Raw genomic sequence first — 18,026 nt, 5'->3', positions numbered from 1 at the left:
CTTTTTAAGGCAAGGAGACAGGAGTGAGGATGCACAGGCACTTGCTTGCAAAGCAGTTACTAAGCATACGTTTTCTTCTTAAATTTGACAGGCGGCTGGGGTCTGTTACAATTTGTTAACCCAATCATGGGCTCCCACATGGAACCATTATGGAGGACACCCTAAGGTGACAAATCCTGGCTCTGGGTCTTTTCCTGCCAGCTTCAGCCACTCTAGCAGTGTCTAGGCACATTCCTGAATAATGATCATACAGAACCACCCACACTGTTAACTCCTGGTGCTTGAAACTTAATTTTAGCTCTACACAACTTAACGTAGAAAAGTTTCAGAAATAAAAGATATTATATTTACTTTATATCTCATCATAGGACTGATTTTTCTGATTGCTCTAAGCTGCTTCTTCTTGGTAAAGCACCTAATTCTGCAGGTGAATTCAGTACTTTCTTTGGGCATAACTAGCCAGTTTGGGCTCGCTAACTTCTATTGGTCAAATACCGATACACTTAATTGATTTCATTGTTCATCAATTTCAGCTGGGAGCAGAGGGAGTGTCACTCTGTTCCTCAGCCCACCCTCAACCCTTATCATCAGCAACTCAGGCCTCCGGAAACCAAAAAAAGCTTTTGTTTCCCTTCTACAGTTTCAACAAACCCAACAGGATACATAAGCCTGGAGAAAGAATTCAACACAAATGTTAAAACAAAAATCAATAAACCTGAAGCAACTCCATCTCCGAATCATGATACACAATGACATGAGATTAAGTGTGTCAGGCCCAAAGCATGGGTGAGCCTGACCACCTGATTTCTATTCTTCAAAGGAAGGAAAGTTTTCCTATTTTTTATTATCACTCTGTCATTGTTTCTGATTAAGCCAAAAACTAGTTTATGAAATAATTAAGCATTGAAATAACAGATTTTTGTTGTATCAATTACAGAAGGCATTCAGAGGTGTTAGGAAAAACCACCTCTGTAAAAAATGCAAAATTTCTTCCACTGTGAAGAACACGTATACAAAATGCAACAGAGAATTCAAGCTCTTGTGGAGAGGAGCAAAAGCCACAGAATCAAAGCAAAGTCATTACTATGAGTCAACTCAAAATTCACTGGACAATCATGTTCAATGCATTCAATGAAATTTAAAGGCATACTGCAAACCATACACTTAATGATCTGCAGGCTAGAGGAAGAATTTCTCTCTTTAACAGACAAGAGTAATCAATAGGGTGCCCCACCAAACAAGGACCAAAGAACAATCAGATTTTTAACAGTTCTGATATATCAGCATTTTCTAAAGATCAAAATCCAGAAATTTTAAACATTGATTCACACCACAATGAAACAAGCACTTAAAAAAAAAGAAAAGAAAATAAGCACATAGAACATGTACATAGATCAATGAGAATTTCTTGAGATGCTGGAAGAAACAGGCTATAGTCTTTTACTTGAGAAATAAAACTACTTTTAAAGATAAATGCTAAAACACATTTCATCATTCATGTTGCCTTGAAAAATCTGAGGCACTTGTATCTGATTAGAAAAGCAATTCTGAGTAATAGTGTGTTACAATTCAGAGCCAGTTTGCTTTAGAAGAAAAGAGAAAAGAAAAGCTACCGTTTCTCATATACTGCACAAAGTGTGAAGTGTCTCCCTGCCTCTTTCTCCTCCCGTTTTCTAAGCTCATGCTTCCCAACCCTTCTGAAACAAGTATGAGAACCTCTTATTCCCGCCAATATGCCAAATGACAAAAGAAAATCAATTTATTTGTGTAAGTATATGCTTAAACCTTGAACTGGAAGAGAAAGATATCAGAAGTCTATATGGAACTTATTTCTACATTCCTGAAATCACACACACAAACGTTCACACAGACACAGACACAGACACATACCCCCTGGATTACTGGGAAATTCACAAACTTAGGATTTCCATCTTCTAGAAGATAACTTTGTAGTTAGTTTAAAATACAAAACTGTCAGCTTTGGAAAGCCTTGATCACCTGCTAAACCATCCAAATATCAAAGAGACCCAATTAGCCTTCTCGGTAGAATGTAATTTCCCATGATGGCAAAACATACCCTAAAAAGTCCTGGATCTAAGTCTCGTGTTTATCACTAGCTATGATCGTTTTTAAGCACATTAACAGATTCAGAAACTTATGTCTCAACAGCATTTATTCTTATCTAAATAGTATACGTGTTCATTTGCCTATACAGAGACCAGGTCCCATGATGGAGTTTAAGAGCTATTTTGTGTATTGCAATATTTATTTTTAAGTGCAGAAAAGGAGGGTGGGTATTACTCAGTTGTAGAGCACCTGCATAGCATGCACAATGTCCTGGCTTCAGTCCCCAGTACCTCAAAAAAAAAAAATAAATAAAATAAGGGCATATTTAAAAATGAGTAAAGTTATAAAAAAATGCAGACTAAAAACCACTGCAATCTAGGAGACACAATTACAATAAAAGAAAACAAGAGTTTCTATCAATTATTGGCTATTGGCCAATCGCAGAGACAACCAGAAATCACACCTGATAACCATCACGTGTGATTCTCAGCAACCCTACTAAGTAGACACGGATGGGAAACCAGGCTCTGCAGATGAGGAGACGGAGCTCAGAGGAGCCGGGGACGCTGACCGTCCTGCTTCCCGTGACACCACATCAGCCCAGGGCAAGCGCTGACGGAGCTGCAATGAGGGGACACCCAGCTGCATGGAACCTTGGGGCACTGGGGAGTCCCAGAAAACACTAAAAGCTGTTCAGTGAAAAACCAGCTCAAATATAATACACTGTGCCACATTCTTTAAACAGGGAACATGAGTGAGACCTTTTTGATGCCTCCGTGTCCTTTCTGCCATCGTCAGTTACTTGCCCTCACAGCATGACCAGTGATGAACTGGACCCCATATGAAGCGCACTCAGATGGCAGAGCATTTGAAGCTGTTTTATGAAGTTTGTAAGACTCTGTCTGTGCCTCACACAGGCGGTCATCCATCACTTCTCACCGGTGTGGATGTACCACCTGAAATCACTCCTTTCTGCTTTTTAAAATCCCTTCATCTACTCCAGACTTTTCAATAGCAAAGAAGCAGCTAAACCACAGACAGTGGACAGCTTTTCACCAAATTTCTTGAACAGCCCATCGGACTACCTGGAAGCCCTTTACTTTTATTAAACCCACTTCCAGGTACTTCATCATTTTCGGATTGGTGGACTTGGCCTCTGACTGAGCTACTCAGAGAGCTCCCAGCCTCACATCCGTGAGAGGACCCTGCTGTTGGGAGAAATCAGTGAGAAAGGCGTACATCCCCCAGTCATGTCTGCATGGCTAGAAGTGCCACAACGTGCTAAAAATTTATACCATCATAACCCCTGGGCTCCCATGGACTGGTTTCACATTAACCAAACTCATGAGACACTGATGCAAGAAAACCAGAAATTTAACTTATTAATGTAACAGAAGATGTGAAACTATGAACCAGACTGCAATATCAGAGTTCAACCATGAGTATATGTTCTCCTCCACGGCCCAAACACGGGCAGGCAGTCACATGGCAAGTGTGGACAGAAGCAGAGCAGGAAGGATTTCTAGATGAATTCAATGGACTAAATTTCTGTTATACCAACAGATCTGCTGCCTGGAAAACAATTAATTCTAATCACGGTGCACTCTTCGTGGACAGTTGCCGAGACACGACTGTGAGCACCTGTGTAACTCTCCTTTCCCTGTCCTTTCTGGGCTAATTGATGCACAGACGTACAGAAATCGAGGGATGCAGATACATCTAAACACCCAAAGCCCATTCTGGGAGCCACAATACCATACAGCCAGGGTTAAAATACTTGCTCTGCCACTTACTAGTTCTGTGACCTTGGTCAACTTACCCTCTGTGTGCCTCAATTTCCACACTGTGAAACTGGGATAACAATCAAACCTTCCTTACTCGCTTGTTGAGAAGATTGAAGGATTCATTTCTGTAAAACGCTCAGAAAAGAATGTAGCACATTTTGGGTGCTCAACAAATGTCAAATTAATATTACAGTGGTTTACAAGTCTCCTTCCTAATCATCTTCTGTGTTTCCTGGCTAGACTAATACCCAAAGGAAATTCTTATTTCTCCTTTTATAAACTCATGGGATGAACCCTTCTGTTCCATCCCACCACCTGTTTAAACTGATGGAAGGGATACCTCCTCCCCACTCCTCTGGGCCATGCAGAGTGCTACTCCCTTCACAGCCCTGACCCCTGGCCCACAGCTAGCCCTCCTCACATTAACAGATTGAGTTGTGATTCCGGGGAGACAAGCAGGGCATGTGAAACCCTTCCTTTCCCTCCAGTGTTGACTACCCTAGGGAAGCACCCTGGATGCTCAGCTCCATTGCAGAACAGCCCTGTGCATGATGGGGCTCATTCTCTCAAGGGAAGGCTTGCTGTGGCCCAGAGATACCTGGGACAGGGTGAGTCTCTACTTCTGGGACACAGTATCATGACACTCATTTATCCACAGCCCTGAAGTTCATGGAGAACGTGGCTTCATCAGTAACAAAGAAGATATTTATCGCCTGCCTACTCTTTTGTGTCATCTCTCAGTTGGCTGCTGGAGACAACATGTGTATAAGTATTGGTTCCCCTTAGGCCCCAACATATATGAAGTAACAAAAATTTCTGTGGCTTAACGTTGGTCCAGGGCGACTGTGTAACAGTTCTGACTCTGCTGATGCTAAATTATGGGTGTAGGAATTATGGAACGTCCTCAAATATCTTTCATCATAAAATCAGCTTTTCTTATTTTCTTGTTTCTTTGTAATTACCAAAGACTATAAAATGATGGCTGCACACAAAACAGCAGCTAAAGTTTATGAGCTCTCTTGACATACCCACTGTGGTGAACATGTTACATAATTACTAATTCTCACAATTCTACAAAGCAGATATGAGTGTCCCCTTCTCACAGACGAGGGGAAAACTCAGAACGAGCTGACTCAGGATCACATGGTTCAGTGTCAGCACGTGCAGGCAAACCCAAGTCAAGAAACTACACCCCATCATATATGTACCAAATCAACTCCCACCAATTAACACACAGCGGCGGGGTCAATACTCAGGGAACTCAACACACCTTTCAGCTTTATGGTGCTCCAGAGGCAGCTTCTAGCTGTTTTATAATATCCCGGCTCACTGGTTTCTAACACTAGAAGAAAAGCCCGATTTTGCCATTGTTTGCACAGCAAGTCTGAAATGTTCACAGCGAGATAAAAGAATAAAACTATGATATAAGCAGAAAAAATTTTCCAGGTAGAAAGACATAATGGACGTTGTGCTATTCTGAAGCATTAAGCAAAGGAATCAAAATAAAATCACATTGTTTAAGCCTTATTTTACAAACAGAAAAATTAAGACTGTAAAAAGTTGCAACAGCGCCACCTATGGCTAAAAAGACCTTCCAGGTTGCCGGGAAACATGCAACACAAAAATTGACTGTAAGATGAGAAACGAGAATCAGATAACTAGAAGCTTATGTAGCATATACTGCACTTTGCTTCGGGGGGATGGAGGGGTATTCAGTATTTAATCTGATATTGCTAATACTCCTAAATATAAACAAAAGACATAGGCTCATGGAAGCTCATCTTAGAAGAGGAAAGAATCCAGTCCAGCCACTTCATTTTACACGAGGGGAGACTGAGACCTGAGATCTGTCCTCCTGGCAATCAGCAGCAAAGCTCTCCTAGGTCTCATGTCTTGCACTGTAGTAAAAACCAACAGAACTGTACTACGCCTATATTCATAAAAGTCACGTCTGTATTTTTCCAACAGTAGGTAATCTAAGTATCTTGCAAAATACTTCTCAAAGAGCCAGGAAATCATAGAAGGGTATTGAAATACAAAAACATTTATTTACATATTAAAACAGCATGAGCTTTATTCTCTCTATTAAAAAAGTGACATGTCAAATCAAAATTTTGAAATTTTAAAACCTGAAAAGAGTGCAGAAAAAAATCAAAATTTTCTTTAGTCACAAAAGAGAGAAGCTTATTCCCTGATAATAATCAATGTGGATTTTTCTAAACTTAATGGTTCTGGTCAGGATCCCGAGAAATTAAATGTCTGATGGATGGTTACACGGCAACATGAATTCTGAGCTTACATTCTGTGTAAATAATCTTCAAGGTCGTCTGCTTAAGGCAATTTAAGTAGTCCCTGTCTCACTAGAATGACACAGATTTCATTAAAGCTTCATACTGCACTTAAAAAAAACAATCCTAGTTACTTTAAGCCACATTAATGTATATCATATATACACATATTGAATATGCATCAGAAATAAGCTACCCTTTTTAGTATTCAGAGTTGATACTTCTAAACTATCAGTCACTGTGAAAGCACATTTTTATTAAGCACCTCTACGGTGCTTTGTATACAAGGCGTCCAGCTCTCACAGTCAGACAAGGTAAACCATATTACTCAAATTTCACAAATGACGAAATATACTTAAGCCATGTAAACAACTAAGATATTCATCATCAGGAAAGAAAAGAGTAAGGATTTTACTTACAATACTCACTGACAAAGTTTTCTTTCATACTAAGACTACATAAAACAAATTCAGTGTTTGGAAATTTTTCAGTAAATAAGCACCACTAGAAAAAACAAGTAACATCATTAGCAACAGTTGGACTTTCAAAGACCACTTCTCTCTTGCACAATCGTTATTTTAAATGTTTTGTTTTTAGTTCTCACAAAGCACTAAATTAAAAAACTATTTCCTTTACAGTCATTACCTGAGAATAAAACATTTGTGAAAATGTACAATTTTAATTTATGCCACTCTGCCTCTCATTCTCACTGGTGTCTCTCCTTTGAAGACCTCATCAGGCTGAGATAGCTAAAATCGGTCATTTATGGGCTCACAGGAGTTCGGGAAAACACTCAACGGGAAGCTGATTAGAGGAGCAATTGAGAATTCATCCTGTGCAGCCTGGATTCCAGCATCGAGCTAGCCACCGCAAGCTGCGTGTCATTTGGGGCAAGCTGACCCATCTCTCAATCCCTCAGCTACAAAAAAGGAGACACTGATACCTACAATCAAACACTTGCTATGAAGTAAAATATGAGCAAAGCATTTTAGCCTCAGTTAGGCGTCCACTCACAGCGAGTTTGGTCATTATGATGATGAGGATGGCTGTTAACAAATTAAGCTCGACCAAACAGGAGAAATCACCTTAAAGGAGAAACATTTTAAGTCCATGAGTATTTCCTTTTGGGTGGACTGTAGAATATTCTATAGATTTTTTTTTAATAAACCAAATTTTGTCCATTAATTGTAGATTTACAGGTTCATGGACAAGTCTCCAGAAAAATAATTAGAGGCCTCTAACCTCTGAAAATTAAGATGTAAATTTAAAAAAAAATCAGGGAAGAGATTATACCTCATTTGGGAGAGTATGTGCTTAGCATGCATGAGGCCCTCAATTCAGTCCCCAGTAACTCCATCTAAAAACTTTGTTTTTTAAGAAATAGAGAATTAAAGCAAAAGGATGGAGGAATACGGAAATTTTTAGAGACTCATCTCAGATTTAAGATAGGGAAGAAACCATCCAATTCTCAGAAGAAATCTTGAGGACTATGTAAACTGGATCTGAGATGTCTAGTCTTTTAACATTATTCATGAAATCATATTACCAAGTCTTAAAACTACCTGATAACCCACAGTGGTGATACTGATCATAACAGCTACCATCACGTATCGAGCTCCGGCTAGGACTGCTCTGTTCTGACATCTCTACCCCTAAGGCCTCACCAGGCGGAGAGCACTAAATTCGGTCATTTATGAGCATCTCGTGTAAGTCCTCCATTTGTGCTTCTCACTCTCCCCTCACCAGCTCCTCTGAGGGAAGCACTGTTATCATCTTCCCCACCCGCAGATAAGGCCACTGAGGCACAGACACTAAACCCGTTCCAGGTCACATTGGAATTAAAGGACGTCTGTATTTCTGCTGTTTTGCTTTTGACAAAGGAATCTGAGATATCAATTCAAAGCAGACTGTTAAATAATCAAGTCTGTCAGGTCTTCACCTCAAAGAGCAGATACTATAAATTCCTGATGTAGGATGAGGCTGCCGTCACAAACTGACTCAGCTTGAAATTAATATCCAAGATGAAGCAGCGGATACACGTAAATATTCACGACTGTCAAGTCTGTCCACGGGTCTGGGCCCTTCACTGCCTGAAAGGGGGTGAAATCCCCACCCGTGTCTGGGAGGGAAGCGCGGCTCTTCCCGGGCTCACCCAGGCTTCATAGGCTATTTACCCCCACAGACTAGCCTCAACGGTTAAAAGCTCTCAAGATTTTTACACCAGGCAAAACTGAAAGACATTTCTGTAGATGGAGCACTTTCTCAGGCTTAAATTTTTTTGCCTACACTCAGCCAGAGGGAGAAAAGAAACAGGACTCTACAAAGTCCTGACCCTCACCACTCACAGGAGTAGAATGACCACAGCAGAAGATGGCCCTTCACATTGCAGGATGTGAACAAAATAAAGATGCCCCAACAACAGGCACTCCCAGACACAGCGCTCAGCAGTCTTCTGCACAATCACAGTTGTGCAGCCCTCAACACCTTCTATTTCCAGAACACTTCATCAGCCCAAAAGAATCCCCCTATCACTAGCATTCACTCCGTAATCCCCCTCCACCCAGCCCCTTCCAACCATCACCTGCTCTCTGCCTCTGCATGTGCCTTTTCTGGGCTTCTCAGATCACTGAAATCAACAATATCTGGCCGTTTGTGTCTGCTTCCTTTCAATTAGCATGCTGTTAGCAAGGCTTGTATATTTTGAAGTGGCATCAGCATCTCTTTATTTTTTATTTTTTTTAGAAACGTTAAAGATTATTAGAAGGTGGTAAGTACTATCAAAAAGAGTAGAGTGGAGCATAAGTGATTGTGTTTCAAAGGGAAAAGTGTGGGTTGAACAGTCAGGGTGGACTTCCCAAAACAGGTGGCATTTTTCATTTTCCTCTTTTTTTTTTCTTTTTTATTCACTCTTACGTGTGAATAATGTTCCACTACATGGAGATACTACATTCTGTTCATCCATTCAGCAGCTATGTATGGACGAGGTCCAGAAGAATGAGTGTAAGGGGTGACTAGCATGGATGGCATTTAAGCAAAGGGCAAAATGTGTTTTCAAAAAAAAGCCAACAAACAGAGGCGCAAGGAAATTCAGTGCGTTTCTGAGCAAAGTGCTTGCTTGCTTCGGCAGGACTACCGTGCAGGGCTGGGGCGGATATTGGCAGGAATCACGGTGAGGGAGTCACCTGAGAAGACATCCCACTGCAAGCAGCTCAGCCAATCCTCCTCCCTCATCCTGTATTGTTAGAGCAATGTTTCTAGGTTACTCTTATTTCAATTAATAGCATTTAACTGCACGTCTGATCATCACCATCAGACCACATTACCTCCAAGTCACAGAAAATCATTCACTGACCGGAGCAGCACCAGGACATAATGGTGATGGATTAGGGAGTCCTGCAGCATTCCAGCCTGCAGGCACAAACCCCACATGTGCCCTGGTGATGTCCAGAAAATAAAATGCATGGAAATATCTCACTGCTGGAACACGACAGCTGCCCTCAAATTGCCCGAAAATCATGCTGGCAAAGCAGTACTCAACCTTCTCAGTACAAAAAAAAAAAAAAGCTAAGAAGGCAAATTTAGGCTCTTCCATTGAAAACCAGCAGCCACCACTGCCAGTATTTGAGCTGGAATGCTCCTGACTTTGAAAACCACTGCGCAGTTACATTTCAAACGTGAAACTCATATATATATACCACGTAGATGATATTGCAGTAGGATTTTTCTTTTCAAAATTTCCAGTTGCAAAATTAGCACAAGAAAGTTTATGTTTAGGCTTTAAAAAAAATCAATTATCCTCCATTTTCTTAATTTTGAACTTATTATTATTTTATAAATGGAGCTATGGTGCGTATTTAAAACCTTTTGATTTCTGAAAACAAGACGTTTATGACCTCACTATTTCAGAGCAAACTTTAACGATTCTTTGAGAGGTGGGGCCTGGGGTGCTCACTAACAGCTCTTTAAATACTGACAAGGATGTGCTATTAAGTAATACAAAGGCTCTAAGTCCACATTAGCTCAGAAAGCAAAGAAACCACACCAAAGACTTCCTTAAATATTTTATATATTCCTATTCTTTTGAATATTAAAGCTCTTAAAACATATGATTTTTTTTGAAAAAGACAACAGCTGTAATAATTTTCCTCTCACCAAGAAAGCAATCTTTATCAGGAATAAAAACCCCTATGGAAATCGAAATGACAGGACGTTTCTAGCTAAGTGAACATCCAGATCTGAACACAAACCTAAATCCTATCAGATCTCACTCGAAGGAGCTCTACAAAGGCCTGGGCAACCCTGGAGATTAGCTCTTTTGTTCCAAATGTTGGCTGAGCTAAGATAATCACACTAGGCATGGAAAGAGAGAAGAGGAATGTCCCCCTGGCAGCCTCCATCAGTTTTCTTCCAGCCACAAGGTGCCTCTAGGGCAGCCCCGCTAACAAGTCCCCCATAAGAAAAGCCGGCATCCACACTGCCCCTGCCGTCCCCAAGTAGCCCCGAAGCCCATATCCCAGCCTGTGAATGGTCTTCAAATGATCCCCCAGTTGGTGGCACCCTCCACCTCTTCCCCGCTACACACACACACAAAGCCACGACAGCCTTCCCAAAGCACAAATTTGATTACATCAACCCCACTTCAAACAGTTCAGAGGCTCCCTGGTAGAGTTCTAGCCCCACCCCAGACCCTGCTCGCCCAGCCTCATCTCAGTACATAGGTCCCCAGTGACCTCAGGAGCCCCCTGACCTGCTCCTACTTCCCACTTGCCTCCAGGTTCATTTTGACTGTTTCCCAAGGAAGCCTTCCCTCCCTCCAACCTCCACAATTTGTTCCTCTCTTCCTAGAACATTCTAGGCTAACTGACAACGCTAAGCTCTCAAGAAGCAAATACATTTTGCTTATTTATGTGGCTACACTCTCTCTCCCCTAGACTCACTGAAGTGCACGTGTTATGAATAAATGAATGACGGGTTGGATCTCAAAGGGACAGACATACCTGCTCTCACCCGTCCCGACCCTTTTGTCTGTAGTATATCAGAAGCAAAACCAGAAGTACCTTCCCTGAGGGTCACTTCTGTTGACACCCTTCACTGCCTACTGTGTCAGTTCTAGTAAAACTCAACTTCTTCCAAAGCCCTACACCCCGGACTCTCTCCAGTGTCCTCCCCAGCAGGGGCTCCCTCCACCCTGGACCGCACAGGGCACTCTCCCCGGGTCCCCACGCCAAAAGCCTCCAGGCCTCTGCCCGGGCTGCACCTGCGACCTGAGCCACATTCTTGACTCCTTCTCTTGGCTGACTCTTACTCTGTCCTCACAACTGAATGTACAGCCCATTTCTTCCAGGAAGTTCTCTCTGATAATGTCCTTTAAGTCTTGTCTGGGCTCTATCTATAGCAGCAGTACATGGTGACCAACTGGGTGTTTGCCCGCTCCTTTGAGACCACGAACACTTGGGAACCACGTGGGAAGGAGTGAGAGATTACAAGACAGGTGGGGGAATCAAAAAGCAGAAATCACAGCCCAAGTCCCAAATTCAAGGATACTTTCTCAGAAAAAAGTATAAACTATTTCACACGTGTGCCATTTGGCTACTATTTTTGTGGCTTGTGGACAGCAAGAACTTGGTGTTCTAGCCCAAAACCCAGGTTACATGCAAAGAAATGTATATATTCTTATCCAAAGGAAACCAGAGCTGCTCAACAACAGTTTTCATTTAGAACTGAAAGGAAATTTGATAAAGGCAATCTCTCTCTCTTCTTTCTTTTCTGGAATCATATAATTTTAGAAGTATTTGCGTGACTAACAGACGTCTACAGCCCGTGATTCTGCACTGAAGTGTTTGGGGCTGAGGAAGCCCAGATTACATTCACTCTGTAAATGCAATCACACCAACACACTGATAGGTGCCGTGAGTGGTGGAGCTGATGTTCCAAAGCAGGCAACATTATTCTGTAAGAGAACTCTAAATAGAAAGTAAGAAATGCAATGTCCTGTACTCAATTTCATTTGCTATATGGGCCATTAACTGATAGTATATCTTGACTAATGAAACCCAAAAATAAATTGTCAACTTCGATTTTCTTCATCTGACCGTTTTATGCTAACATCGGATATTAAACTCTCACTCCATATGGAAAGCTCAGGCCTACGCTGCAGCACAGTTACATCCCGTGGAAGAAAGCCGACCAAGGGAGAACTGGAGAGTTTCCCTTCAGAAGCTGCAAAGTCTGGTTTTGCACCTGTACACCATTTGCAACCACGTCATCATCAAAGGAGTTAGACGTTACCTCTCTGGGACGAAAATCACTGCGTGCTTCAGAACCATCAAAGAATGCTGAGCTTTGTGAAACAGTCCAGAGGCGCTTAAATCATACTTTTTCTGAAAGGCTCCAAAACTGACCCACTTCACCATTCCAGGTATAACAGGGAAGTACTGGAAACAGTAGAGAGAACATGCCCTTGAATTCTGACAAGGCCCTGCTTGAATCCTGCTACAGCATTTACTAGTCGCTAAATGGACCAATTCTGTAACCCCTCTGAGAAGGCTTCCCAATCCCCAAAAGGGGGCTGCCACCGCCCACCTGGGAGGCATGGATGTGAATGAAACACGCAAGTAGGGCGGCCGACTGGTACCTGACACGGGGCCTGGCTAGTTTCCCTCCGCTGCCCTTCTCCCCCTTTAAATTTGCACTGTTCCCCCGGTAACGATCAAGCCCCCGGAACAGACTGCCCGTATCTTCTGTGTATCCCTGGATACATGCCTTACCCTTAGGAGGCCAGAAAAACAACTGCCTCCTCCCAAGTCACTAACAATGTTCTTAAGAGTCTGGGTATTTTTAACTCTATTTTTCAGGGAGACTATTCCAGAATTTTGCAAGCACCATTCTCCAGGTTGGCTCCCCTCCCAGTGCCCATCCCTTCTCACCTCAGATCCTCTGTCTGACTGCCTTCTGTTCATGGGAAAGCGAGTCCGGTAAGGTGGGGCTCCCTAGGCCTCCCTCCCTCCCTCACAGGTGATTGTGACTAACTTCTCCCCACTCCTCACTGCAACTCTAGCTTCTGAGGAGTCTACCCTCCCGTACACTGCAGCCTCTGCACCTTCCCAAGACGCACACGTGGCCACGACCCTCCCTTCAGATTTCTTCCTGGCTGGCCCTGCCCAGCCCCTGGCCCCTTAAGGATAACTGGCATTGCTTTGAAAATGGCAAACGCCACTGACTGACACACCAGAGCTGTATGGTCTGGGCTTTCCTCCAACCAAGACACAGCCCTGCCCCCCTCAGTCTCAGTCTGCAGCTCTCGAGACGATCTAATTCACATGCAAGGCTGTGAACACCAGCTAAGAATGACGACTCCCAACGTGTATCTCTATTCCGGCTCCTTCTCCTGAGCCCCAGGCTCATCGACCCGAGTGCCTCTTTGAAGTCCTAATTTGGATGACAAATGGCATCTTAAAAATGCCTCATGTCCACCATTTACTCTGGAATTCCATTCCTGGCAGGTATCTCCCAGACTCCCCATTTTAGTAACAGCCCCAGCACCCACCGAGGTGTCTGAGGTCACATTCAATTTCCACTGTTCCCTCCCCCAGGCCCTGCCCTGGAATCAGTCCTGTTATCTCCATCAATAAGCCCATCTCAAGTGTAGTTCTGTAGGGACCATGGCCGGAAACACACAAGCTCACAGCATGGTGCACTAACAGTCCTCCGTAGGGTGCTCCCTGGAGGGGGAGGCATCTCCTGCCGCTGTTCACCTCAGAAGGCAGTGGATTCTCACACAGGAGGCCCAGGAGAAGGGACTCAAGGTTCTCCCATGGTCTGAGCTTTGAAGGGCCCGAGGTCTGGGGGAGCTCCTAATTAGCAGACACACTTGCCAATTAGCAGATGAGGATGGGGGAACCCACGCAAGGCTGTTATCACTTCAACTCATGGGCTCTCAGGAGCCATGGGAAAGGCCTGTGTCCAGTGTACAGCCCAGCCATCACAGATCCCAGCCTGCATTTGCCAACCCGGACAGCCTAGACTCCATCTACTTGCGACACTTACTTCTGTTCTGTTCCCCACCCAGAATGTGATGGACTCATTCAGATATTCTGGCCTGTCTCAAGCGAGACAAATTCAGTGAAAAATGAAGTGTCCACATTTGGACCAGAGCATGAAAGGAGAAACAAGGCCTCATGGTCAGCATGATGGTGGTGGCCAAACAATTCCACCAGGTGAGATGAACCAGGGTAGGGTTGAGAATCCAAGGTCCTGGGTTGGACAAATCATCTTCCTTCATTGTTGACTGGGGTGTTGGGGACTGACTACCACAAACTAACGACACGTTAGGGGGCCCACGTGGTGGGCGTCAGCTGCAACAGAAACGGATTCAGCTCTTTACTGCCAACATGGGTTAAAAGTAAAGGCCGAGGCAGGAAGGTCTGCACGGCTGCTGAGGCAAACCACAGACCCAGCTCTGAATGCCCACTGGCTGGAGCAGAGAGGAAGCTACGGCCCTTTTAGCAGTCCCTTTGCCCAACAGATCCAGGTGAGCCAGCTACTTAGGAGAAGGCCATGTTGTCCTGATACTCAGAAAAACCAGCCTCGTAAAGGGAAAAAATAGTGGCATGGATTTTAGACCCAATTCTGCCCCTTTATGAAGGCAAAGTAAAGTAAATGGCACGGGGAAGTTGAATGCAAAAAAAAAAATTAAAGAACCAAACGGTGACCTCTTCCTCCAACAGCGTCCCCTGCAGCTGTCACCTCCGTGGCGGCCACATCCTCACCAGTGACCGCCGGCCAGGAAGCGACGTCACGCACGTCACACAGCGACAGCCAGGAACCGCGTGCTGAGCACGTTTGTGTAAAAGCAGGAATCGAGCAAAATGCTGCAGAGTTTGACCTTACAAGTTTAAATACTCCATGAAAAGAATCCCTGAGCAGCCGACTAAATCAATTCACATCTTACTTCTTCAAAACAATGAAACAAATTTAATAAGGGCGCATTTGTCATTAAATAAAAGGAGGACCAAACATGTTCCTCAAAAGCAAGGATTTCAACAGGTATCAAACACCAGTGGGTGATGAGCTAACAAAGCAAATATTCCAAAAAATTAGAAAATAAAAAATGACTAAGATAATAGATGGATCAAAACAGCTGTTAAGTTGTTGCTTTTTAAAGCGATGGAGACTGTACGGAGGGCAATCTGGCTATTTCCAATGCAGGGTGTGCACAGCCCACATTTTCAGAAGCAACAACATGCTCACTGGGCAGTACAAGTGAAAAAGGAGTAAAGAAAAAGGAAAAGAGGAACAAGAGAAAATTAGAATCACACAAGAACAAAAATAATTTTGACTGCATGTACAAGAATTTATGTGAGTGTGTGAGGCCAGGGACGCGGGGATGGTGAGGCCCAACCTCACCTCCTGCTCAAGGGAAAGCAGGGGCCTGAGGGGAGCGGCGCTGCCGGGGGACCACAACGTGTTCAGCTCCCCTAACCAAAATTCGACCTACAAGCGACTAGGCAGCTTTTGAGCTACAAATTATTGTCGCATTTCAGTCTGGACCGTTTTACTCACTTCCACCAAGAGTAGCAGGAGAGAATGAGGCTCTGCTCCTGCACCAAAGCATTGTTTAAAAAATTAATGACTGTGGAATAGTAAAAGAAACAATGGAGTAAAAGTGACTGGAGGAGAATGTGCTTGACCCGAGCTCACTGGCCGCGTTATCTCAATGACGTTCAGATGCTGGCTGAGCCCTTATGGTACCAGAATAGACAGACCCACAACGAGGCAGGTTTAATGCGCTGAACCACTGTGGGCTAAGTACACATCCGGCTACTCCGCCAAGTCCCAAGGGCAGACTTCAAAAGGCAAAAACAAGCTGGCATTCTCTGGTGGGTCTGCAGACTCAGAGACAAGCATTTGTTGAGCAAAAATGTCACCAGTGCCTCCTATGACAAAAGAAGTGGCACTGGCGTGGGGGCTGGGGCAGGGCTCCAGGCTTCCACTGCTCACTCACCAGTCTGTCCAGGGGGAGAAGGTGGTCCCTGCTTAGGTTTCGCTGATGCACCTACCTTGACTAATGTCTGGGGCCTCAGCAGGAGTTGACAGATGAGGTGAACGGAGCGAGACTCTGTGTAGCACGGTGCTGGGAGCTATGCCCTCAGCAGTGCCCAGGCTCCTAAACATGCCAGCTCATCTCCAAGAAGCAGATGGGGAGTGCGGGCATGTAGATCACAGGGCCCTGTGAGGACAAGTACAGATCATGGCCACGACATGCCTCTCCTCTTCCTTAAGCCATAGAGGTATTTCTGGGGAGGAACAGAAAATTCATCCAGAGCCTGCTAGGTGGGCTCTCGCAGGTGGGACTAGTGTCCCCTGTGCTTCTCACTCACAGGGCTGGTCTAGACATTCTTTTTATTAATTCCCTAGCATCTTCTCCTCCAACTTACCAACAACCAGAAAGTAGGATCTGATCTTAGGTAAGTTCAAGAATCACAGAGCACCACCTCCAAAGCGGGCCCGGTAGCACATGCCAGGTCTTCTGACCGCCACCTGTGGGACCACCATGAGCCCTCTCCAGACTCAAGGACCGAGGCCGTAGGCCGGGGGGACACAGCTTCCCTCACTCACCCCAGCAAAGGGGGACCACGTCTCGGCAAAGGCATCTCACCCTCTTCAGCCCGAGGGAAAACATGATAGATATACGGGGAAACAGAGCAGAAGGTGGGGGGTAGGCAGCCCAGAAGAGCTCATCTGTACTTCCGAGGCAAAGTGGGGCCATTGACTTAATCACAGGGACAAAGTGGGAATGAACATTTCCCTGCTCTGTCCCATACACCGTGATACGCCTTTCCCTGCATAAGGAGTTCATTAGGAAGTCCCTGGCGGTGTTTCTGATGTCCTAACTTGGCATGGTGGCTGTCGGGCAGGAAGAGACGGCCTGAGCTGAAAAGGTGCTGGGCCTGGGAGGCAGGTGACAGCGGCTCCAGCCGCAGCTCAACCAGCGCCTCGTTCTGCCTCTCGGGGCTCAGCATCTCATCTATAAGCAAAGGGATGAGCATGTACCAGGACAGGCTGCCCAACAGAAATGAAATGAGAGCCATGTAAAGAAAGTTTCCCAGTTGCCACGTTTAAAATTTGAAACAAAGAAACAAACCAACAAACAAAAAACAAATACTAGAATGTGATTTTAAGAACAGATCTTACTTAATCTACTGTATGTAAAATACTATTATTTTGACATGTAATCAATATAGGAAGTAGAGAGATAGTTTATGTACTTTTACTAGACAAGCCTCAGCGTCTGATGTGCATTTGACCTACAGTACATCTCAGCTGAGTCCAGCCTCCTCCCCAGTGCTCCTAGCATGTGGCTTTGGCTACTTTATTGGACAGCAACTCCAGGGGTCCCACCATGTTCCTGGCTGTAAAGCGGGAGTAAGTGTCCACACTAACCCTAAAAGGATCTCTCTGAAATAAAGGCGGATTCACTTTGAAATGTCTGGAAACCGGCGGGCTGCACCTCCCTCCCCCCTTGGCTACAAGATTGACTTCTTCCTTGCTGATCCCTTTCTGGATGTAGGGAAGCAATCCAGCACACAGCCAAGGTGGACTGGCTTCCAGGTAAACTTACCTGCTGTCTGTGTCCAGTCCCATGAAGTCCTCCTTCTCAAACGGGATGCAGGGGAGGGGGATCTTGTCCCCAGAATTCTTGGGGCCACCATCCAGCCACTTGGACTTGAGCAAGATGAAGAGTGACTCAGTGAAGTCCTCGATCCTCTTCTCCACCACCCTGCAGTACTCTTAGATTGAAGGCAACGTCGGTGCGTGTCTGCTCGGCTACCTCCCCATGCTGCACAAAGACAAAAAGCTGAGAGTCATTAAGCGATGCACCATACAG

General features: G+C 44.5%; 1 protein-coding gene across 1 annotated transcript in view; it reads right to left on the bottom strand.

Moving 5' to 3' along the window:
- LOC140695107 (uncharacterized) overlaps nt 1–18,026 on the bottom strand; it is a 78,335-nt gene that overhangs the window by 44,283 nt on the left and 16,026 nt on the right. The window contains exon 5 of the mRNA XM_072958016.1: nt 17,760–17,978. Coding sequence (XP_072814117.1) covers nt 17,760–17,978 — 219 coding nt within the window. The remainder of the gene's footprint in view (nt 1–17,759; nt 17,979–18,026) is intronic.

This window comes from Vicugna pacos, unplaced genomic scaffold (assembly GCF_048564905.1).
Source record: "Vicugna pacos unplaced genomic scaffold, VicPac4 scaffold_140, whole genome shotgun sequence".
NCBI classification, from domain to species: Eukaryota; Metazoa; Chordata; class Mammalia; order Artiodactyla; family Camelidae; genus Vicugna; species Vicugna pacos.
Note: the sequence above shows the minus strand (reverse complement) of the source record. Positions and strands in the feature narration are given on the sequence as shown.